This window comes from Saccostrea echinata, unplaced genomic scaffold, assembly GCF_033153115.1.
Source record: "Saccostrea echinata isolate AGI-Se365-2 ecotype Australia unplaced genomic scaffold, CSIRO_AGI_Sech_v1 ptg000001l, whole genome shotgun sequence".
NCBI classification, from domain to species: Eukaryota; Metazoa; Mollusca; class Bivalvia; order Ostreida; family Ostreidae; genus Saccostrea; species Saccostrea echinata.
The window spans coordinates 43,136,395-43,161,884 of NW_026889750.1; the positions used below are offsets into that span (position 1 = coordinate 43,136,395).

At 32.3% G+C, this 25,490-nt stretch overlaps 2 protein-coding genes across 2 annotated transcripts; both read right to left on the minus strand.

Annotated features, from left to right (window-relative positions):
- Positions 1 to 2,006: 2,006 nt before the first annotated feature.
- On the minus strand, positions 2,007 to 5,836 carry LOC133197626 (neuronal acetylcholine receptor subunit alpha-3-like). Its single transcript, XM_061333741.1, has 2 exons — positions 5,585 to 5,836; positions 2,007 to 3,083 (listed from the first exon to the last, which is right to left on the minus strand). The coding sequence occupies exons 1-2, from the start codon at positions 5,834 to 5,836 to the stop codon at positions 2,007 to 2,009; spliced, it is 1,329 nt and encodes a 442-aa protein (XP_061189725.1).
- Positions 5,837 to 10,186: 4,350 nt separating this feature from the next.
- On the minus strand, positions 10,187 to 24,167 carry LOC133197633 (relaxin receptor 1-like). The gene is made up of 9 exons (XM_061333753.1): positions 24,107 to 24,167; positions 17,927 to 18,208; positions 17,530 to 17,849; positions 17,191 to 17,275; positions 16,906 to 17,013; positions 13,016 to 15,067; positions 11,003 to 11,130; positions 10,765 to 10,842; positions 10,187 to 10,342 (listed from the first exon to the last, which is right to left on the minus strand). The coding sequence occupies exons 1-9, from the start codon at positions 24,165 to 24,167 to the stop codon at positions 10,187 to 10,189; spliced, it is 3,270 nt and encodes a 1,089-aa protein (XP_061189737.1).
- Positions 24,168 to 25,490: the final 1,323 nt, after the last annotated feature.

A 25,490-nucleotide genomic window follows, 5' to 3' on the forward strand; every position in this document is an offset into this window, starting at 1 on the left:
GAGGATCCCTGTGACTACGTGCAATATAGGATATGTTTGGACTCCACTAATACACAGTTATTCGAAGTTAATATCACCATATAAAACAGGTTATCGGCTAAGAACCGTCAAATAAATTATTAACACTAGTTTGAAGGAAGAATCTTTAAATACAATGTCTCTAAAAGCACAAAATATATACTTTCATTTTTATTTCTTTAGTACCAAATTCCCCTACTAAGCCATTGTTATTTTATTTGGTGAGTTCAAAATGGAAGCTAACTTAAAAGTAAACAAAGTACAATTCCACAAAACTTTTAAATCAAAAGAGGAAAAAGTCTGCAGCTTAGTTTAGGTATGATGAACCTCAAATATATTTATAATGCCCTCCTTCATAGCCATGGACAAAAGTTTGAAACATTTAAATACTTTTTCAAAGAAGTTTTCAACCCAGTCAAAAACAATATATAAAGAGCTAGGCTCACTTAAATTTAAGCCCCCCCCCCCAATGACCCCGTAGGTATAGCAATCTAGTGACTAACATACTATATCTTATTTCAAATATAAATATAAAGAAGAGATTTAGTGTTTTCATTACCTATAACAAAGTTTTCTCTGAGAGTTTATGTAATTGAAATCAAGCTTTGTGAAATTGCAATGCAGAAAACATGTCAATGTGAGAACTTTCAGCAAACAATTCAAATATGAGCATACCCCTCGATCCAAAAAATAAAACATATTTTATAATCTTCTGATACAGATCTACCATAATATAATTGCAAGTGGGTCAGAGGTTGTGCTTTATATAAAATATTGAAAAGCAGTTTCAACTTCTGGCCATTTTTAATGACGCAATTAATGAGGTCATATTGTGTTGACTAGCACGAAAATTCTCAATAGTTATGCAGTCACCAAGGGTGCAAGTGATATTTTATATATTGTCAATAAAAACGAAGCAGTTTTGATTTTTCAGTAAGGAGATGGGTGAACATGACGAGCGATAAGCCTATAGTGTGACAAACATGAAGATGAAAAATTAAATTTCAATTATATCAAAATTTTCCTTGATATTTCGTCTAACATTAAATTATACTTTATGTAAAATCTCTATAATTTGCAAAAATCCGTCAAAGATTGAAATTATTTGCCTGTGAAATATTAGACACACACTAAAACGGGCAAAAAGAGTCATTTTCTCATACTATAATACTAATTTTCGATATGAGTGGGTCTTTGCTCCACCTTTTTGAAAGTTAATTCTCAAAGTTTGCATAAAAATATACATTTTTGGTTACCAAAAATATAGAGCAGTGACCCACTATACCTTAAAAATATACTTTTTTGACATAACATTTGCATCTTTTCGAGAAATACTTGAAGTCCATCAAGTCAAGGGTCATATCACAAACATGATTTAAATGCCACTATTCATCAGGACTTGTGTAGTCTAGTGGTTAGCGTGCTAGTCTCGAAAGAAAATAATACTCAGGATTTTTATTGCTAGGGTTCGAACCCCACGAATACCACATTAATTTTTTTAATAAAAGAATAAATTTTGCCGAGAAAATTTTCCTCAGAAAAGTTTTGTTTATCATAATTTCATAAATTTCAATAATGAGAACTTTACTCTAAATACTAAATTCACAAACTGAACATGATTTTTATATATCTGAAGCTATAGGCTTTCTGTACGCTATGTTCGCCCATCTCCTTTACAGCGCCAAAAAAGACCTGAAGTAAACATTGCTCTTTGTTATTTCTCCGTCTTTCTTTATTAAATGATCACAGGCAACGTTTTACACAATGTCAATGCTTATATTTTACTCTAAGCATACTTGTAAACAAAACAATCTTAACAGCATATTTTTGTTGAAAATTTTCTTTGAATCATAATGATGCAGAGAAAATTCCTAGATACAAGTATAGTTAATAAAAAAAATGTTCTCGGTTGATAATAACGCTTAGTGAAAATCTTGTGAATGACAAAGTAGAAAAGGGGTGAAGCCTTCCAACAAATGATTCTATTTTTACTTTCTTTCACCTCCAGTGTAAATCTGAATGAAGAAAACCATTGTTACTACAAAATTTGAAACAAGGAAGAACCAGAACGCGATAATATCCAAGGCTGATGAGACGTCCTTCCAAGTACAGGATGTCTGGAAACTATCTGCTTGTTTGAGTGACGAGATTCCTTCCTTAACCTGTATGTAAGTACCCTTACCCTTCTTACTAGAGGTCTTAACGTGATCTCCTTCTCCACTTTTTCCATGGAATTGTTTCAGCTTATTTGTGTCTCTAGAATAAGGGAAGTCTATTTCCACCCTTTCATTTAAAATATTTTCCATGTTTTGATTTATATTTCTGGTCAAAGGTTTAATTTTGACCCCACTTTTACATCGCATAAGATTGCTTATTTTAATTATTGTTACGTACGGTCGTGAAGGTATCTCTGCTTCGTCCCTGTGGTGAATTTGTAGTTGAAGTGACGCCACAATAAGAACGGTGACACTGTAACCCAACTGCACTTCCAGGTATACTCCCAAAAGAGGTGTACTTTCCGAGTTTGTTGGAAGTTGTGCTGATATGACATTCAGAAAAACAAGAAAAGAAAGAAACACTGTCATTCCAAATGTTAATTTTTCTCCTGAATCTACCGGTATGACAAATGTTAAGATGTTGAGAATTGCTAATAAAACTACAGGGATTATTATGTTTCTGATAAAGTAAAATGGTTTCCTCCGAAGATGAAGGGTGAACATTATTTCAGATTCTCTTATTCCAGGATCGTCGATAATTGTAAAGTTCGTGTTGACAATTGACCAGATGCTATTTTCTTCATATTGATAGAATTTCATTCCGTGATTAGAACAACAGATCTCAACTTCGTCCCTAGCATACGACCAAATAACAAATGATATGCTACATATTTGCTCATCGAATGGGAAGTAAGTGATGTCAATTGGACAGCGACTTTCAAATACTTCATAAGGTAACCACGTGATCTGTCCATCAGAATCCAGATCAAGATAGTAGAAGTCACCCCCTAGCTCCTGAAATCTAGTAAATCCACCCTTCAATACAATATCAGGCGTCCAAATTTCTTTCTGAAATATTGTGAGAAATAAATGAAGTACGAAGCATAAATGTTAAAATTTTTTGACAAAACAGCAATAAACAACATCATTAAATTATTTCTAAATGTGAAATTACAACACACACACACACATTCACAATTTATAAATTCTAGTAGCCTGATTTTTATGTGTGGAAGTATTTGCTACATACGGAGCGGTAATTACCTTTGTTTTGCTTTGAACATATTTTATTGTCAACCAAAAGAATCAGAAACAAGTTCTATCAACTTACTAGTTCCTCTCCTTAATATAACACATAATAACAATAATTGTCATGCAAAAGAATATCAAAAACTTAAACAAATAAATAGTAACATACATATATTAACAAGCTATTTAAACATACAGGATTCATTTATGAACTTGTAAACAGCAGCAAAAATACCAGTTTTTTACTCTAATGATGTTTTCATTGCCCCAAAGAAGAAGGTGTACATCTATGATATCTAAATCAAGTCGAAAAAGATAGTCGAAAAGATTATTTCTAGCATTAAGATATTTTCTACAAACAAAGAAAAAATGGTTAGCATCTTCTTGTTTACCTCATGAGCAATAAGGATTGTCAATGATATTGCGTTTATAAAAATCTTGATTCAGTACACAGTTGTCCTTAATTTAGTATGGATTATATTTGTAATGCGCTTACCAAATTAAAAAAAAAAATAAGAAGGTGCTTTTGAGGGATTATCGCTTACAATTTTACAAAATGAATTAACTGAGATGACCCCTCTTGTATCTGTATTCAATAAATTCCATTTTTTAACAGCATCAGGTACAAATGACTTTTTAAAAATTTCTAATCTGCCTCTTGGAATCGTTAATTGATCTTTATTACGTGTATTGTATTTTGAAATGTTTTCTTTTCTTTGGGATTATATCTCGTATATATTCAGGTACATCCCAATTATTAATTTTGAACATTGTAGTCATTTTTGCTAGGTAACGACGGTTCTTCAAAGGTACCCATACTGTTTCAAAATAAAGCGATTCTCTTGAAGCTAGTATTGGAAGACCAGTAACTATCCTAGCGGCCATTAATTGTACATTTTCGAGTTTTTCTACATCAGATAAAGAACAGCCATCCCACACAACTGAAGCATATTCAAGTGTAGGTCTCACAAATGTTGTATACAATATAGAAAGGTTTTTTCTACCTATTGAAAATAGTAGTTTCTTTAATAGCCCCAATTTCCTATATGCATTATTTACAATGCTTTCAGTATACTCAGACCAGCTAAGATTTTGTGACAACAAATTACCGATGTGGTGATGCACCGGTACAAATTCCAGTGTATTGCCCTGAAAATATAAATTAGGTAAAATGGATCTAGTTTTAAGGAAAAAAAATACAACCTTTGTTTTTGATGGATTAAAACTTAGGAGCCATTTGCTCGACCATTTATCTAAAACATCAAGATCATGGTTTAACCTGTATTCTATATCTAATAAATTAAATGACGCATGTTGAAGTGAGTTATCATCAGCAAATAGTCTACACATTGATAGCATATTTTCAGCAACATCATTAACATATATCAAAAATAAAAGAGAACCTAGAACTGAGTCTTGAGGCACACCTGCAAATACATTGAGGCTGGATGAAAACAAATCCTTATACATAACTTTTTGTGATCTGTTTCTCAAGTAACTTGTAAACCGTAGTAAAAGATCGCCAGATATTCCATATATTTGTAATTTGAAAAGAAGACCCTTGTGCCATACTCTGTCGAATGCTCTAGAGAGATCGCAAAAAACCATACAACAAGATTTGCCTTCATCTATACTTTGTACAATACTATGATAAGTTTCTTAAAGTTGGTACACTGTAGAGTGTCCGGGTAAAAATCCGGCATGATATCGATAGATAAATTGTTACAATGAAAATGATTGTAAATATGCTTGAAAACAATTTTCTCCATAATTTTGCTTAATAAAGAAACAGGTCTATAGTTAGACACTAACGCAGGATCATCTTTTTTAAAGAGAGGTTATACATGAGCTACTTTCTACCTGGCTGGAAAAATGTTCTCAGACAGCGATTTATTAAATAACATAGTTATGGTTATGAAACAGTGGCAACAGTACATTTTAACATTTTGTGACTGATACAATCGGGACCTATAGCTTTATTGACTGGGAGTATAAAAATAATATCAACTACCTCTTGTTCTTCAATTATGATATTACTTATTGTGTCACTTCATACAGAATACATTTCTATTAAGTTTTGGTTTGTGTCATTGATACTGGAGATGGATGAAAAGTATCTGTTAAGTGCTTCAATTTAATCGGTATCAGAAAAAAACTAAACTATCTTCACCATTATCGGTAGTAATTTGTAATGGAGGTATATCATTGGATGATTTAACATTAAATGCATCTTTCATTAGTTTCCAATATAAAAGTAATGTGTATCAACGAATTCAGGAAGTATAACTTTCAGTTTTGGTTTTAATTAACATTTAACGTACCTGTGGTATATAGAAATGTTCTATGCCTTCATGATCCTCGGGGTCCCATGTAAGATATTCGTCTATCCACACCAGTTCCAGATATGCAGTGGTCACTAGTTTTTCTTGCACCTCGTCCAGTTTATTGATGCTGAACAAGAAGAGACTCACGTCCATCTGTACAGCTGTGCTATAATCTCGGACGGGTCGGATCTTTTTATCATATTTTTCATCCTCAAAAAACCTTTTTGTGATGGCTTTCACATTAGACATATCTTTACTCATTACACCAAAGGTAAAAACTAACATTAATATAAGTATTTCTAGATCCATATCGTCAAAGAGAGTCTGATTCTGTTTAAAAATTCCAGTTTCCTCTCCTCAAAAAAATCTTAACCCGACTTGTTGAAAGGTATTACAAGGATGACAAGTAAGCAAATCCCAACAAGATTACAATCTCTAATCAATAAATTAAAACGTGTGAACTTCTAAACTAACAAATGGATATTGTAACAAGCCCACATAGGCATAATTTACAAATAGTTTTAGTTCCATCACATAAATGAGCGTTAATTTCGTTGAGTGATCCCATAGGTTATTATCATCTGAAGCTTACAACATTCCTGTATCATTTGAATGAATATATTATATGCTGAATTGTCGATTTCTCTGATAAAAAAGTATTTATGCCTGTGGTTAGGATTTTCATTTTGTAAACTCAGTGTTATTGATAGTTTCTACTTCAAGCAAAAATTCCATGAAATATGTTTTCATCATTTAAATGTCCTGAAAAATTTCTTTGAATATCTGTAATTAAATGGATTTGATAGTACCCTTTTCTTATATATGTGATTCAATATGTTTTATTCAAATAGCGGTTTGTGTAAACATTATAAAGAACAAAAACTGTTGAAGAAAAATTCTAACATTACCTTTGTGCAAAATATTTTATCTTTCAAATCATTGTAGCTGTTAACTGTTTAGTACATTGTATTTGGTAATGCTTCTTATATAAAATGCTTATAAATATTAATTTTTTTTATATTCTACATGTAATTACCAGCTTATTAAATACAAATTAAACACCTGTATGACTGTTTTATAAGTCGTTAAATAACAACCATGAATAAATATCAATTATCATAGTTATTGATTTTCCTCTAAAATATCTCTAAGAAATAGTTCACTTAGATCAATTCTTATTTTGATGGTAAAGTTTTGAAAAGAATTCTTCCTTGCTTGTCACTTTTCTCTTAATCTGAAAAAGTAGTAAGTTTAAAAAAAAATGAAAAAAATCAAATAAATAAATAAATAAAATGTTTGCCAATTTCTATTTTTGAAAAGCAATTTGCCAGTGGAAATGTGAAAAGATGTAAGGAACATTGATTGATTAAAAAAAATTAAATTACTTATAAAATCTTACTAGTCAGGGGAATTTCAATACGAAAATCAAAACAAATACTAGTACTTGAAATATCTTTTTTTAAAATTCATTACCGAAAGTTCAATTAAGTGTATTCAACAAACTTAGTGCTGGCTTAGAGGACAGACGATTTTATTAGAATGTTATAATACATTGTTCTCTCTTTATAACAGCAACGTATATATTAATGCCATCAATATTAACAGACTAAATCACATATTAATCAGATCACTAACAACACCAACTAGTTTGTTTCCGTATATTTAAATTAAGGTAAAAGGTACCATCAAATTGATTTAAATTTTACTGATCCTCGAGTCAATAATTGTACTTAAATTATAATTGGTAAATTGTAGCCCTTCTCCCTATGACCCTTTGAAATATAAATGAAGGATATGTGAAAAGATGTAAGGAACATTGATTGATTAAAAAAAATTAAATTACTTATAAAATCTTACTAGTCAGGGGAATTTCAATACGAAAATCAAAACAAATACTAGTACTTGAAATATCTTTTTTTAAAATTCATTACCGAAAGTTCAATTAAGTGTATTCAACAAACTTAGTGCTGGCTTAGAGGACAGACGATTTTATTAGAAGCTTCTCAGACAATGTGTTTATCATGGTTTATGGAATAGATTATTGTTGTTAAAAAAAAACAGCTTTTGCAAAAACTAGAGAATGTTTGTAAATATATCGGAGCAGAAATGAACATTCAATCTTCTTTAAAAAGCAAAACAAAACTTGCTTTAAAATCCAAAAAATTTCAATTCATTTTTTACAGTGAATTTCATTTTAATGTCACACGTCTACATAGAAATACATCTTGGACATATAGTCTATATCTAGTCAGAATAATAATTTTTGTCCCTAATAGTTTTGGTTAGTTGATCTATTGAACTTCATTGTCATGCAGCAATTTAAAGCCATTCCGTAAATTCAAAGCAATATGGCAAAAATAAAGTGTGAAACTGTATACAAATATATTGTCTCTAAATAAAATATTTGCACTTTTCTTTTATCTAAGACGTTTTATCACTGGAACTGTTAAGTATTCCGTAAACTTGAGAGGCGTGTATGGCGCGTAAAACGTTGCAGTATTATACCTTTTGTTACTGTACTTGTACATACATTGACGTATTCAAAATTTAGCGCAATTACTAGGCATTGAGCGGTTGGCGTAATCATGAATTAGTGTTACATGGATTATATTTATTTATGATTTATTAACGGTATTCATGAATTAGCGCATTGCTGTTCGCACCAAAGCCCCTAAAATATGAAGCCCGCTTATTTTAGTACACATACAGTATTTTTATTCAACAAATTCATTATTCTTATTCTAAAACATATTATTCCTATTCCATAAAATGTGATTCCTATCCGATAATTTGTCATTTCTATTCGATAAATTGTTATTCCTATTGGAAGAAATATTATTCCCATTCTCAAAATGTATCAATCATATTCGATAAAAAAGTGTGTTTCCTATTCGATAACAGTCATTCATATTCGAAAACATGCTATTCCTATTCGATAATTTTGTCATTCTTATTCCAATCATATGTGATCTATATGCAATTAACTTGTTGTTCCTATTCGAAAACATACGATTCCTATTTGATGGTCTTGTTATTAATTTATTATTCCTATGCGATTGTTTCTTATTCTTATTCAATAATTACATTCTGGGTAACGTGACAGAAAATAAAACTGGTTGTAAACTGATGTCTTATTGGTTTAAAAAGCTAAAGTAGGTCTTGGCGGGAATCCCTGGACAGTTGCAGGAGGGTTAGATAGGAATTAAATATAATTAAAATGTCAACAACATCTAATAAAAATTATTTACCTATGGCTCAATAGTGACGGTCAGTCAATTCCTGTGCATAAGCGAGCCTCCAATGAGCAGGTCGCTCGCGTGGCGCAGTGATTAGAGCGTCTGCTCTAGAGTCGCGGAATAAGGAGTTGATCTTTACGTCGCGGGTTCGAATCCCGATGCGGGACGTGGAGACACGTCCTTCGGATGAGACCGTATAAACCGAGGTCCTGTCGCAGTAGATGCTGGCACGAAAAAGATCCCTCACTGCACAAATGGCACTAAGTACCGAGTATAGGTCAAAATTTGTAGTTCTCCACCTGCAAGTGGTGGCGTCTCCATATGAGTGAAAAATTTTGGAGAGGGACGTTAAACAACAATCAATCAATCAATTCAAAGAGCAGAGTCGTTACAATGGAACACATCATATTACCCAGAATGCAATTCATGAATAAGAATAAGAGAAAAAATCGCATAAGAATGATCAATTTATCGAATAAGAATAAGATTTTCTAATAGGAATTGTGTGTTTTTAAATAAGAATGATATTTTAAATATTTTTAGGAATAAAATGTTCATCGAATATAAATCATTTAATTATCGAATAAGAATGACAACATTATCGAATAGGAATGACAAAATTATCAAATAAGAGTCGCATTGTTTTCAAATATGGATAACTTATCGAATAGGAATGATAAATTATCGAAAAGAAATCACTTTTTTCGCAAAAGAATAACAATATTGAATAGGAATCACATTTTATCGAATAGGAATGATGTGTTTTAGAACAAGAATAATAATTGTTTTAATAGGAATAACAAAAAAGTTTAATAATGCAACGTATAACACGCCATAGGCGTGGGCATAACAAACTGAAAACAATTGAAACGGTCTTCAGTTGCAAAATAAATAAATAAATAAATAAATACTTTTATCCCAAGGTTGTGTTATTTCTTTTCCCTATGTACTTTAAACTTTCAAAGTCCTTTGAATATTAAATAATCAATGCTTTATTATAAACTTAATAAATGTACTCTTTCATTTTAAAATTACAATTCAGTTGTGACTTAAAAGACATCAGAGAATAGAATTGCTACAAACTACGTATAAACATGTATAGATAAATCCCAGTGCATTTTTCGCTGATATACCGACTCAAGATACACGGCATAGTACTTATAGTGAGCTAAAGGAGGATTTCAAAAATTAATTTAAGTTAATAGAATATAACTAGGAAGAACAAGTTTCTTCAAGATAACATCGAAAATTAAGCGATTTATAATTTTTTGCCAGGAAACAGGCTGTAAGTGATCATGCAGTGATATTTCTGTTACCAGGAAGTAAATGAGGCAGTTTTGACACTAGTCCATAAATGAGAAGATCAGAAAGTGGTTTCCAACTTTATGTAAGTTACACCTATTCCATTTGAGTGTGGATCTGTTTCCATTGTCACTCCAACCCTATATGTCTCTGTATTTGTGCTGTTGTCTAATTTCTCTATGGTCTTTCTTTTACAGGAACAATTTGAATGCATTGACTGAAAAATAAATTCCTGTTGTATGAAAAACGCTTTTATGGGAAGTAATGACCAAGGTAGAACCAAAATGAGAGAGAGAGAGAGAGAGAGAGAGAGAGAGAGAGAGAGACCTGCATTGAATCCAGTTTTCTTTGCAATACAGCACAGTCCTCCATCAAGCTCCTTGATTGATACGACTCTAATTTTCGCTGAATTTATAGTGTTTAAATATTATTGAATCTACATAATACGAATAAGTTGTATTGCAATGTACAGTATTTAAACTGTTCAAAAACTAACAAACCCTTACAAATAATAAAATTTCTCAAATTTTCTCAAAACACACACACACATACACACACACACATACACACACACACACAGAGAGAGAGAGAGAGAGAGAGAGAGAGAGAGAGAGAGAGAGAGAGAGAGAGAGAGAGAACCTGTACTGATTCCAGTTTTCTTCTCAGTCCTGCACACTCTTTTCTCAAGGTATCTGATTTCGAAGCATGTTTTTCTCGCTATCAAATTAATATTTTTAATGCAAAATCTTTTCAGAAACCATAAGCATCATTAGTTAATACATTAAAATTCCAAATATTTTTAAAATTAAATCTTGGAAATTCCTAGGAAAATAAAGGCCTATCGCCAATTTATACTAAATCATGTAAGAAATGGTACCTTGTGCTTCATAAATGCAGTCAAGTTGTAGATGACTGGATTAAGGGCGGAATTTATAGGGAGAACTATGACAATGATCCAGTCATAAACTTCACCAGACACACTGATACCTCCAAAGGTTAGCAGTCCTGTAAGAAAAATCCTAAAATGATCTAGTCATAGACCTCACCGGACACACTGATATCTCCAAAGGTTAGCAGTCCTGTAAGAAAAACCCTAAAATGATCTCTAAGACATATCTCTAAGACGTCACCGGACACACTGATCTCTCCAAAGGTCAGCAGTCCTGTAATTAAGAAAAATCCTAAAATGATCTCTAAGTCATAAACGTCACCGGACACACTGATATCTCCAAAGGTCAGCAGTCCTGTAAGATACTTTATAAAATTATGTTAATCAAATTGTAACAAAATCATCTTGAACAATAAACTAATTTGCATCTATTCAACAAAAGAAAGCATGCTAAAATCGTTATTTTTGGAATCATATTGATTCGTCAAAATAATTAACGAGGGATTTTGTCTTGTCATTTTCCAGATAATTTTAATAGTATTGTTCTTACCATTTCATAAGCATTTATCTGAGCCTCTGTTGTGCCTGCATTCTAACACAAGAGGGCAAGATGAAAAGTGTGGGCATCGCATGATAAACTGCTACTGCTTGTCTATAAAATTAGGGTCTTACTCACCTATGTAAGTCGATTTTGAACCCCTGTTGTGTCCTTATCCTAGCCCATGGACCATGATTTGATTTCGTTATCTTCACGTTTTTAATTTACAAAAAAATGTTTTATGTAAACCTTGTATGGATTTTAACATTTATGAACCAATCTAGAAGAAAAGATTATAGGTAATTATAAAACGTATAGAAGAAGACGTCCTATTAATTTGGCTTATTGTACTCTTGCTCTTCCAATGATGATTTGTGCGTATATTTCTTTTTTTTCTTTGAATCTCTCTTTTGATCCATTCCAAGCCCTAATATCCATACTTGAACGAATATTTTACTATAACAAATGATAGAGCTTTCAATTTTAATATATGTTTTAGATTATTTATTCTTGAGAATAGAATTTTTGAACAATTACATATTTTTCACAGATTTATGAACATGAACGCTTTGTTTGAAGAAATTTTAAATAAAAACTAAATCGATATTTTTCAAATCTGTGATTGACTTCATGTATGTAAAATCATAGATAGCAAAGTTATATATCTTTTTCAATAAATTCTTTTCTTATACTAGTATTATTTCTCGTCTTCGTCAATTTTATCTTTAGACAATGCTATCTTTATTGGTACATTTTCACACTTCATTGGCTGAAATCTAGCAAAGACTAGACAGAAAATGCTTTAAGAAAGCACAATCAAGCAGTGATCATGGAAAAAAATCCATTAAAACAAAACAAATTTAAAGCAACACAAACACTAGGGGCGGGATAATTTTCCATGGAAAAGTAAGCATACCCTTATTCCCCCGTCAACTGGTCACACAGCCGTGAGCCCTTTCTATTGATCAGACAAAAACAATTGTAGACAATCATATCATTGATTGAAAGACTTACTTTTGCTGATGTCAGGTGAGAGTTATATAAGCCTCAGGTCAATAACATCAACAAAAACCTTTATAAATCCAAATCATGGCAATCAGGTTGTGCCAAATCAACCAAGGATGTCAATGACATGTTCTAATGGATTAAAGTTAACAGGAGTTGGTGTTTTCAATTGCAAAGAAGACACAATCTTTCTTTTCAAATCATTTGAATTCCGTACTCGAAAGAATACAAGTTTAGATAGAAAAAATGTCAACGAACATCAATAGAATACATGAAATATTAAAAGACAAAAACACTAAATGACATGGACATACCTACCACGAACAAACTTAGCTCAGAAATACTTGTACTTTATCTTTCAGCACATGTGAGCTGATGGGATTTGAAACTACACTTTAATTATTTTTAAGTAATGAACATACATAAAACACTTCATGAATGCATTAAAGGTTACCAACCTATCGTTCCAACGGGGATCCAACAACATATGTCTGTGAAAACTATCGCAGCCAAACTCTTAGTCAGATTTAACTCCCTTTTCCTCGATCTAGAACAGGTCACATTTCTTCCGACTGTTATCACCTCATAAAAAATTGCAATCTGTCCGATAAAAATTCCCATGAAGAGAAGGAAGTTCAAGCCGATGAAAACCGCCATGGAGTACTGCCATCCCGATTTTTTGACAACAGATAGCGGTAAGGATATGCAAATTCCAGAACGTGCATAGTATCCTTCGAAGAATTTAGACTGCATAGGGATAATTGGCAATATGCTTAGAAATAAGGAAATAAACCAGGAACACATGGACAGGATAATGGCTCTACTTCTAGTAAGGCCTTTTCCCGAGAAAGGAAATTTTATGGCGATGAATCTATCCAATGTAATTAAAAAGACAAGAAATGTTGATGTTTCACTAGACAGAGTAGCAAGTATTCCAGCAATGGTACAAAAATAACTGTTCCTCCAAGAATAGTCTTCTAGTCCGTAACGTCCATTATACACGAGGTTTGCTATTGCTATGATAAAAAGGTAAACACCCATTAAAAAGTCAGCCCAGTTTAAGTTAGTCGTTAAAATAAAATGTGCCTGGGCAGACTGTCTTTTCAGGTAAACCATCTTATACCAAAACACAAAAAAGTTTCCAAAAGCTGCAAACAATGCGATGTACCATATTCCAACATTTAGAATGGGCACAGCTATTAAGTTATTGCAAGAAGAAATCATATTTTCAGGAGCTACGCACTTTATATCGTAAACATTTCTTGGCTTGGCACAACAAAGGGAGAAAAAATCTACCTGCATCAATATGAGGCTAGACAAACCGTCAAACATTCCTTCCGATACCTGAAAATCATTATTTTGGAGATACAAGTATCTCAGTTCTTCAAGATTTCGGAAATATCTTCCTTTTAAAAATGTTATCTTATTGCTTGATAAATCTAACAACACAAGACTCTGTAGAGCGTAAAACGACTCCAGTTCTATTGTTCTAATAAGGTTTCTTTGTAAATAAAGATACTGCAGGTTTTCCAGATTTTGAAAGAACGTTTCTTTAATAGTCTGTAGGAAATTATTTGATAGATCTAGGAAACGCAATTTGACAAGATCTGCAAACGTTTCGTCATGTATCCAGGATATGTTGTTGGACTTTAAATCTATGTAGAGGAGGTTGAAAAAATAAGCGAAGTCATTCTGCTGTAGATAGGTTATTTTGTTGAATGACATGTTAATTGTTTTTAGAGACATAATACGTGTCACAAAAACCGGTTTGACTATCCTCTCCAATTGGTTATTGCTTATCAGTAATGTGTGTGTTCGATCGTTCACCGAGAACGACTTAAGTTTGTTGTGGCTTAAATCTACATGATTACTTTTAACATCAATGACGGAGAGGGTTTGGAATATGTTGCAGTTCCTTAGGACAAGTATGCTATGTGAGTTTATTATTGCATAGGACTGTGGTTGATATATAACTGTCGCACCGGAAAGAATGTTACCTTCAAAGTTCACGTAAGGCAGGTAAAGAAAAACTGAGGCATTAAACATACGGAGGTTTCCAATCAAATGTAAATACACAGAATTCGTATAAAATGAAATTGAATTTGCTTTCAAATTCTTGAACTGTATGAAATTTACCATTTTGTCGGGTATGTTTAGAGTTTCAATGGTAGAATCGGAGACAGTAAGTTTTTCTATTTTGATATTATCCGTGATGTTGAAAGAGCGTATTCGGGAGAAAGAAATGTCAAAATGATAAATCCCTCTTCCTATTTCTAAAACATCCAGTGCACCACAGGTCATTTCTGATAATTGGACAAAGTAAATATAGGTAGAAGGAGTAGATCTTTTACAGAGGCGGGTTATTCCAGCACATAAACAAGATGTTGGACAGAAAGAAACACAGGTAATATTGTTTTCAGGAGGACAATAAGGGCAAATTGAAAAGACATCAACCGATGCTGGTTCTAAAGAAATGTCTTTTGTCCGACTGCTCACTGTTCCCGATTCACCTAAAAAAATAAAAATTTATTCATAAACTATTATTCTACATATGAGGGATTTTGTGTAATGAAATAATGTTAGGGAACCTCTTCATTTCTAAAAGTGATAGACCCAAAGCCCCATATTTTGGTTAGAAGGTACATGTATTTTTATTCGTAAATAGAGCAATGGAGAGGCTTCTTTACCTACGGGTAAATTTACACTTTTTAGATGTAAACTAAAAAAAAAAATCAATCAATTTTCATTTTAACTTGAATAAATCGAGAAACAATGACGATTTCTTCTCGACTCGGGTCCCGACCCAACCGGCATGGCAATGATGTTGTTAGACTTTTTTTCATTTTTTTTGCATTTAAGGATTTTTTGAGATTGAAAACAATCAAAATGACAAAAAAAATCGACATTTGAACGACAAAACACTATTAGTAAGGAGGTAATGTGAAGTATTGCTGTCGGTGTTACATGAATGCAGACACTTATCACTGTTTCAGGTGTTTTAGAAATATGTTGACAAATTGATGCTTCAGTATTTAAAAAAATCAAAACATTTATGTTACATTGATAATTATTTCTATGCTATTTCTATTTGTAGTTGAGTAAAGAATGGTATTGTGAAGGGAATCTGTTGATGAATGTTTTCAACTGAAGAATAATGGAGCTCTTTGATAATACAGAGACAAATGAGTGACGTCACAGTCGGACTTAATTGGGATATAGAAAATCAATAAATAAGATGAACAGGATATCAATATCAACTTTTTATGAAATAAAAAAGAGCAATGCCCATGGTCCACAACGCTCAACTGAGTCACTTTGACCCTGCTGTTCTTCAGAACAATAGCCCCACCCTACAACCGGCGGTCATGATTTTAACAAACTTAAATCTAAACAAATTGAGAATACCTGCGTAATTATATAACTAATAAAGGCCCTTTTCTTTACAAGAAGTAATTTCAACATTTTCCTACATATTACAATGAAATATTTTGATACCCTATTGTGACCCAATCCTTCTGCACCATGTTTTGAACAAACTAAAATCTACAAATCTGAGGATACATACACAATAATATGACTAATCATGACTTCTGTCATCCTTGAGAAGATTTTAAAACGAAATTTCCTCCATAATCTCATATAAATCTTTGATCTCCTACTGTTTCCCTAACCCACCCCCCTGTGGCCATGGATTCAACAAACTTGAACCTACACTACCTGTGAATGCTTGCATATCACTAATCATGACCCTACTGTTCTAGGAAGAGTTTTAAAGATTTTTCCTTTGTATTCCAATGCTAAACTTTTGCCGTCTATTGTGGCCCCATTCTACCACCTAAGGCCATGATTTGAACAAACTTGAATCGATCTTTACGATGTCAAAAGTCTTATCTTTTCTGGCCAAGTGATTTTTGAGTCAAGATTTTTGTAAGATACCAACCCTATTTTTCCTTTCTCTTGACTATTTCCCTGTCAAAAGGGAGTGATTCTTCATTGAACAAATTTGAATGCCATTTATCCAATGATACGTTATGGTAGGTTTGGTAGAAATTGACCCAGTGGTTCTCGAGAACAAGTCGAAAATGAGAAAAGTTTTACAGAGGAACAGACAGACACACGGGCGCAGGACAAATGTGATCAGAAAACTCACTTGAGCTTTCAGCTCAGTTGAGCTAATACTAATGTGAAATACTTCATATACCTATAATTAGAGACACTTATAACAAACTATATCCACATGTAAAACATTTAACGTGTTTGCATAAACCCCAAAGTAGAAAAGGAAGAACAATAGTTATTAACCAATTAATTTACTTGACACGTAAATTTAAAATCTAAAACGTCTTACATGTCTCTTCGTCCGACATATCTTTGCAGTCCTTAAGGGAATTGCATACAAGACTTGGTAAAATGCATTCTCCACTGGAGCAGCGAAACATTTCGAGAGGGCAACTTCCTGAACAAAACGCAAGTATCAGTGCTGCGATAAAGTATGGTGCTTTCGTAATATAAATTTTTTAATCAATATTATTGATCATCATTATCAGCATTTCAATAAGTAAACATAAATAAACTGCTTGCTTTTGAAGTAAACGTTGACCCGAAACCATAGTCTACAGTAAAATGAACTCACCATTGCATATTCCTTCTGTGACACTGATATTGTCTAAATGTATCACATTGTTCCCTTTAAATCTGAACCACACTCTGAACATTATCTAGAAATATCGTATATATATCATTGATGATTTTTATTACTACATGTAACACTAACCTTTGAAAAAGAGTAGAGATGTATATTTTTTCCTGATGAAGGAACTTTACGACAAGTGGATGTGTAAATAGATAACCAAAGTTATACTCAAGGCAATGTAAAAAACAGTCATCTCAGATACTCTCATCTCGTTGCAGTTTACATGAACATGGATTAAACAGAATATCTTTATAAATGAAAACAGTTTATTATACTCACCCTAAAATTGGGAATGAGTGGAAGATCCACAGATTGTGTACCACTAATCCACTCCTCTGAGCTGTTTGTCAACCAACGGCTGCCGTGTTCCATCAGGAATTTGTCGTTCCTGCTTTGAGTTAGTATTTCCATATAAGACACAATGAGGACAGAATGACCCTTTATGGCATAAGAATAACGCAGGCATCTGTACAGGAAAAAAGCTGGCAGTTCCCCACTTAATACGTAGGAAGTATAGAAAGTCCTATACTTATTACTTTCAGGGCGCCCAACGTTCCGGTTACTGGAGGTCAGAACAAACCCACTTAGTCCAAGAAGACCTAGGAGAAACCAAAAAAATGCCGGAATTTCCTGAGAAATAGAGAAGCAGCTTTAAATTTTGAATGAAAAATAAAACACAGGGGTAAGTTACGATTTGCCAATTGAAAAAACATTTTACCTTTGACATTGCCGTGTTGCCATTTTTCGTGCAATCTATGTCTTGAAAATGGATCAGCATGCTTAAATCCAAGGTTTACGTCACATGTGTCTTGGAGGTCGGTAGAGGTGGGGAGATGCGGACAAAGGTTCCAGTACTGATTGCTGCCTACCGGGGAGGAAAAATTTCTGCCTGTTGTCCAACCACACATGCTTTGCTCAAAGTCACAATCAACTGCAGATACACAATGTCTTAAATAAGCTTTTTAAAACCTTTTTCTTTAAAACTTATAGTTCCCTTTCCAAAGAGGAAATTCTTCAAAATCCTATGTCAGTTTTAAATATTTTTAATATTCTCAACAATCAGATTGAATTTTATACTGGATTCGTAATTACATAAAAATCCTGGCAAACAAAGATACATATATTAGCAAATGTTCTACCAAGTATCTTTCTTTACTTCTCACTAAAATATGAACAGCACTGAAGGAGAAACTTCAGGAGTACTGTACAACAATATATTCGAGAATTGGTGTAAATCATATTTGGATACTTAAAAAAATCCAAGGAACTTTCAGAAAATTTGAAATTACACAATTTTACCAAAATCAATAACACCAAAAAAGTACGACTTTTCAAACCTTTATACAACCATTCCCCACGATATATTAAAGTCCAAGCTTTTTGACATCATTGACAGTTGCTTTTTTCAATTAAAAAAAAGGAACTCGTAAATTTTTTTTACCTTTTCGTTTGGCATATGCAAAACTTAAAAAGATGCTTGAGTTTCTGATTGACAATATCTATGTAGTTTTTGGAGATCGTCTTTCAACAATCTGTCGGAATTCCCTCGGATACTAGTTGTGCCTCCTTATTAGCAGACCTATTTTTGTATTCATATGAAGCAGAATTTATTTAAAACCTTCTACGTGAGAAGAAGTCTCTTGCTGTGGCCCTCAATTCAGCATTTAGAGACATCGGCGACGTTTTATCAATAAACAATATTAATTTTCATTCCTACGTTTATTCGATATCCCTTTAACTTCAAATAAAAGATATTAAAAAGTCTGAGACTATCGTTTCATATTTGGATATTTTACTAGAAAAAAGACGTTAATGTTAACCTTACAACAAAACTTTATGATAAACGTAATGACTTCAACTTTTCTATCGTCAACTTATCTTATTTATGTAGCAATATACCATTATCACCTGCATATGGAGTTTATGTCTCCCAGTTAATATGATACGCAAAAGCATGCTTTACGTATGAACAATTTCTTATACGAGGCAAAATATTGGCAAACAATTTGATGAAACAAAAATATCAACAGTATCGTTTATAGTTAACACTTCGCAAATTCTATGGGCGATGCAATGGCCTAGTCAGCAAATACAATCTGGCATTAAGTCGAACGTTGACTGCATGACGTTTTTCATACAAATTGTAAGGCCATTATTTTCACACTGAATTGTCTACGAATGTTTCCGTTTGTCCGATTATGACAAGGAGTACATGGCGGGTGTGACCGGTCGACAGAGGATGTTTACTCCTCCGTGGCACCTGATCCCTGAGATTTTAAGAGGTCCGTGTTTGCTCTGCTCCAAATTTGTATTGTTTCAATGGACTTTTGAGCTTGAATACTGTTCGTTATCTTCATACTTCATCCTAAAACACTAAAAGAAGTTTTAGAATCTAGCGAAGGTACGGTATATCAAATTCACTTCAGTTGACTGGAATGTTACACGTATAAAAAACGTAATTTTGAAGAATTTGCATCCTCCGAAAGAAAGTCGAAGCTAGATTATCGGATGTGGAACATAAGCCAGGTTCTTCTAAAATGCAGTTGTAACAATGAGCCCTGTAAATGAATTCCACCTCTATTTTTAAGCTAGAGTTAAGATGTTTACGCATCATGGTCATGCACTTTTTACGAGTTTATTTGCTCTAATTTCTGTTACTTTGGTCATTTTATGATGCAAAAGCCATCTACCAGTTAATGATGAATATTACAAGAATTTCATGAGATAACTTTCCTAACTGCCCGATTACCCCCTACTTTACTTTATATCAAAATGTTCCTCCAGACATTAAATTTTCTTTAAATAATCTGAGATGAGGAATTTTGCAATACAAGTTTATGGAGAATTTGTTGATAACTTAGCAAAAGTAGAAAATAATCAGTCATGCATATACAGTGTAATTTTGATTTTTTTTAAGAACTCCACCTATTGTTTCTGAATTTGCAGCCACTGGTCATCTACTTGAACTACGTCTTACAAGACTGTCTTTAAAAATTGAGTTTGCTCTTTTTCAAGCACATACACAGACAATTCAATTGTAATAAACCAAAATTTCACAAGTCTGACTTCACCAGAGATGAGAATTATATGGGCAGATTAAAATGATCTTCGCCAAAATGGACAATGACATTCTTTTTTTTTTTTTTTTTCATTTTTATGTTCCAATCAATAATCGTTTGATGAAGTTCGAGTTTGAGGAACCTGGTTGTACAAGAAACACTATATATTTGTGAAAAATAGGGAAAAAAGAACATTTCTCTACAAAACTGTATACTGCATGTGTACAATTTTACACATGATTTTTAATAAATAAATAATTTTTATGAGACAACGTTTAAATCTTTGGCCTGCTAGTGTTTGAAATCCCAATTGATACAAAAAATAGAAGTAATAGAAAAATGGGAGAAAGGGAAACATTTATGTGCACTTGAGGCACAAAACAAAATCGTACAAAATTGAGCATCCAAGTTTGCCAGACTATACATATAAATTCCAGTAGTTGTATAAAGTCTTTTTACATGTGTATGTGACATATCCTGAAATCGTCCGGATGAAGTTAGAAACTGCTTGGGTAATCAGAAGCTTTTAGTTGATATATGTATATTAAAGATGATTTGATATGGCTAGAATAAGGTAACAGCAGAACAAACTTGCCAAGTGAGGAAGATGCTGAAAATTGAAAGGTAAGGGATGTTTCCACGGCCATCAATAAAATTCCGAGGACACAGCAACTATCCAACACCATAGTAAGAGATATTAACTGAAAAAAGAAAACATTAGAACACAATAAAAGAATTAAAAGCAGAATTTGAAATTTAAGATCGAATTTTATTGGTCATGCTTAATTAGTATACATTTAAGGATATCCGATACTCAGTCAGGAAGGATAACTCTTTAAATTATTATTTTATTAAAAAGGTCTTAAAATGAAGCTTGAAATTGAGATATTTTTTGCAACAATTTTCATTTTATGCATCTCAATATGATTCAAGGTTCTTTGAATTCTTAGAAACAGTCTTGTAAAAAGTTGACATTAATTTTGTACCCCATAAAAGAATTCATTTTTTAGAGAAATGGAATTTTTTTAAGGTATGTCACTCGTCTAGCATTAAACACCAATGCTTATTAGCATGATATGAAATAAGATATAATATGTGATCTCTAGCAATGATAGCACAAGCTTTTTACATTATGTATTATATAAAAATTGAAGTAAAGAGAAGAACTAAACTACACTCAAGTATCAAAAAGATGCAATTTTCTCCAAATGCCTGAATACTTATATTTTTCTATCCTAAATTATATTTGTTGATCAATTTTCAATTAGAAAATGCATAGCTGGTGTTTTTATTCGCATTTCCTGAAAATATATTTGAGATTTGATCATTTTCCCTATATACGAGGGTTATCCCAGTAAAACGCGAACTTTTTGAATATTTCAGAAACTATTCGACAAAAACTAATAAATTTTTGCACATTGTTGGAAAATGATATTTTCGGTATTTTGACAACATATTTTAGGCTTGTGATGTCAGTATATAAAAACAGCATTTAAAGGGTGTTAAATATCGGTGGTCGGCGCACGGCAATTTTTTTTGACTTTTATAAGTAGCATTGTCAATGAAGTTTTCTTTATTACCAGGCTGTACGGAAATATAATGTCACAAAATTTACCTCCAAAAATACTCTATGACCTGGTGTACTCGTGTATTAAAATTCTTTAATTTGACATCATTAATGACAAATATATGACGTTGTATGCCAAAACACTTTTAATTTGATATTGCCAAAAATGGTGACGTTTGGCGATGATGCGGAGCACCAAATTATTAAGCAGTACTGTGTTGAGCGGGATATGACTCCTGTCCATACGATAAAAGAGATTTTAACGATGGAAAGACAGAAACATAAATATGAGACACAGGCTAATCCCTAGTTGAAGAGGTTTGAGGATGGTTTGACTGGTTATGCGATAGAAGAGGTGTTTTTTTAGACCAACAAAAAAGAAGAAAACTGAAAGTCAGGAGCTGGACGTCATATGTCTAAGTGAAGGCCGCTGTTAAACAATGCGAACTGTTAGGTTTAATATCGGGATTGAGGATAAAAGAAAATTAAATACAGTGCCAAATTTATGCTTAATGAATTTAAACGAATTTTATCAGAAGCACATTTCCAGAACAAATTCACAAACGCCACGAGCTACGTTTTGACGTCGTCAGTGTTGCACCGACATCTGATTTGTAAGATTCGTTTACCTGAGAGGAAAAAGTTATTTATAGTGATATTTCATTGAAATTTTCAAGCATTATTCAAAAAATGCTGATCATGATGTATGCCAATTTTTAACTTTATAGTGTTTGTGAAACAAAAGATATTGAAAATGTTCGCGTATTTCTGGGACAACCCTCGTATATATATATATATATATATATATATATATATATATATATATATATATATATATATATATATATATATATATATATATATATATATATATATATTTACATTTGCAAATATTTTTCTTAGATGAACCTATAGAAGAGAAAATATGTTCAATTCTGTATGAACTTATTAGGGGGTCAGAGGTCATGGCGTGACCGAATCACACAGCGAGACGATATCTTGTCTACATATTTCTGTCACAGTGACACTGGTTTCGGAACTTCTGAACCGTCAAAGCGATGAAAAAGATAAAATTATTGAAACATATATTTTTTTTTCGTTCAACAAATGATCGTTAGATCTTTCTTCGGTGTGAAGAATGTTTCTAATTAGCCTAAAATCACGCTTACCTCTTTAACCCGAAATTCCTTTGAAGGTATGTAAACTGAAGACGATAGCACCGCTTTTGACTTTATATATAAAGAACTCGTACAATAATAGTAAGATAATTCCCAGTAGCGATCATTGTTTTTTCATTATGAACAGATATTTCCTGAACTGGACTGCTAAACATCAATGTAAGTATTCAAATGTTGGAGCGAGGCGAACTCTCAAGACCAAACAACTTCTAGGTCATTGCGCGTCACAACATAGCAATACGGCGGGCCGTTCGTGTAATAAATGCAGTCCTATTCAGAATATTCGTCTCAAATGTAAATAAAAGTAATAAACAACAATGTTAAAAAGTTCACTGGGAAATGAACTTGGTTGGTACGTGATCAAATCTTCTGAGAAGCCCTTCGGGCTTCACAGGATTTGATCACGTGACCAACCAAGTTCATTTCCCAGAGAACTTTTTAACATTGTTGTTTATTTCTTAATTATATATATATATATATATATATATATATATATATATATATATATATATATATATATATATATATATATATATATATATATATATATATATATATATATATATGTATGTATGTATGTATGTATATATATATATATATATATATAATAGGATTAACTATAAACTTTGAAGAAATACCAGTGGTAAATTCACGTTACTATGTGAAATCAGAGACATTTTTGTGAGCATTTTCCATCACTTAAAAGCTGATTTTCAGAACCTGATGATCGGATTACCTTAAAATGATGACGTGAAAAAATAAATAAATAATTTTAAAAAATCGTGTCATTTTACTGAAAGCGTCTTTTGAGCACAAAATGAAAGTCATCACAGTGACATACAATGTAACACTTACCAGTATTTCGAATCCCAAAAGGAAAAACTATATATTTATAAAAATATATATACACAAAAGAGTTCAAGCTAATATTCAGTAAGTACTATAAGATCAAGTCAGAAAATATACCTACAGGTCATTCCATTGTGACAAATACATATAAATTCTGTACCAGCACCACTGTTAACCTAAGACTGATCCCAACATTTGATTACCTTCGTTGGACACAGAGTGTATGCACATAGGAACCTTCATTATCCAATTTCCAATGTGCATCGTTATCTGCTCTGATAATTGTAGGGATATGGCCTCCGATAATTAGAAATAATTAGAAATACTTTCTATACTAATAGACATTTTTCCCACCGCAGTTTCCTCGGACCTCCTCTTCGTCGCTGGACGAAGAGAAATATGAGAATTAAATATTTGGGTTCCATGCATGCACTGCCCGTCACCTATATATGTATTCTCTTATGATAAAATAGCAGTGACTATATTCTACAATTAAAGGTTACAGGAAATATCCCCCACCAATAATTTTGCCAGAATATATACAATCTACGATAGAAAACAATGCTGATTTTATGTAATTTCGTCAGTATATACTATATTATAGAAAACAAAGCTAAATAAAACGGTTGTTCCCATCAAAAATAACGTCTGATTATATCCTAACTCTTTAAAATTGTCATGAGGAGGGTTCAAAGTAAGCAAATTTTTGTCATTTGTTGGGTTTTTACAAGCAATGAGACTGTCATAATTGAATTGCTCTTAAATTAAAGGAACAGATGAAGATCGTGAAGTTCAACTGCATTTATTAGTAAAATGTTCTTGAAAAATAATAATAATTTTCCTATCCATAAACAAATTTATGTGACTCTATATTATCTTTGTCTAGTATCTTTCTTTAATGTTATAGGTAATAGGTTTTTTTTTTTATTAATTAATTAAGTTAATCTGGTGATGAGCATAAGTCCTGTCGTGTCTGTTTTTGTATGAGATAGGTATCTTTATACCCCAGGTTTCTTCTCAATAAATAGCATTTATTGATTATATATATGATTATATCAATCAAACAATAAATGTTTTAAAAGTTTTCAAATTTTTAATGAATATTTTTACAAATGTCGGGTTCTAAAATGCAAAAGCCTGTTGTAATTTAAATACAGTAAAATCATCAATTAGACCTCCTGATAGTTTTTTGTTCCTGGAGTAAACAGCTGTTCTGTATTTAGTAAGACACTGCTTCTGGCGTTGATTATTGCTGAGAATCAGTTAACTTTTATCATCATCCGATTAGACGCCTTTATGATGACCACCCATACAACAGCTGTAGGGTGACCAAAATACAGCATCTCCTTCAATTCAATCATATCGTTCTTCTTGTTTTCACAGCGAGATTGCCAATTTGGTCAGCACTGGATGGTACACCATCAATGAAAGTCAGGTACAGGTATATGCATGCATGAATTCCTAACTACAATCAAGCTTGCAAACTTGTTTTTCTTATCAGAAAAACAGTTATCATCTTTTCATGCGAATAGTTCGCGAATTGACCAAAAATTTCGCACAACAATGAAAAATTTTGCGTTCAATATA

Coding starts and splice junctions, on each gene's coding strand:
- LOC133197626 (XM_061333741.1), bottom strand. CDS start 5,836: ATGTCTAATGTGAAAGCCATCACAAAAAGGTTTTTTGAGGATGAAAAA. Junction 3,084..5,584: donor AACATTTCTATATACCACAG/GTACGTTAAATG, acceptor ACAATATTTCAG/AAAGAAATTTGGACGCCTGA.
- LOC133197633 (XM_061333753.1), bottom strand. CDS start 24,167: ATGCACATTGGAAATTGGATAATGAAGGTTCCTATGTGCATACACTCT. Junction 18,209..24,106: donor ACACTCTGTGTCCAACGAAG/GTAATCAAATGT, acceptor GGTTTTAAAAAG/CTTATTTAAGACATTGTGTA. Junction 11,131..13,015: donor GATCCCCGTTGGAACGATAG/GTTGGTAACCTT, acceptor TTTTTCTTACAG/GACTGCTAACCTTTGGAGGT.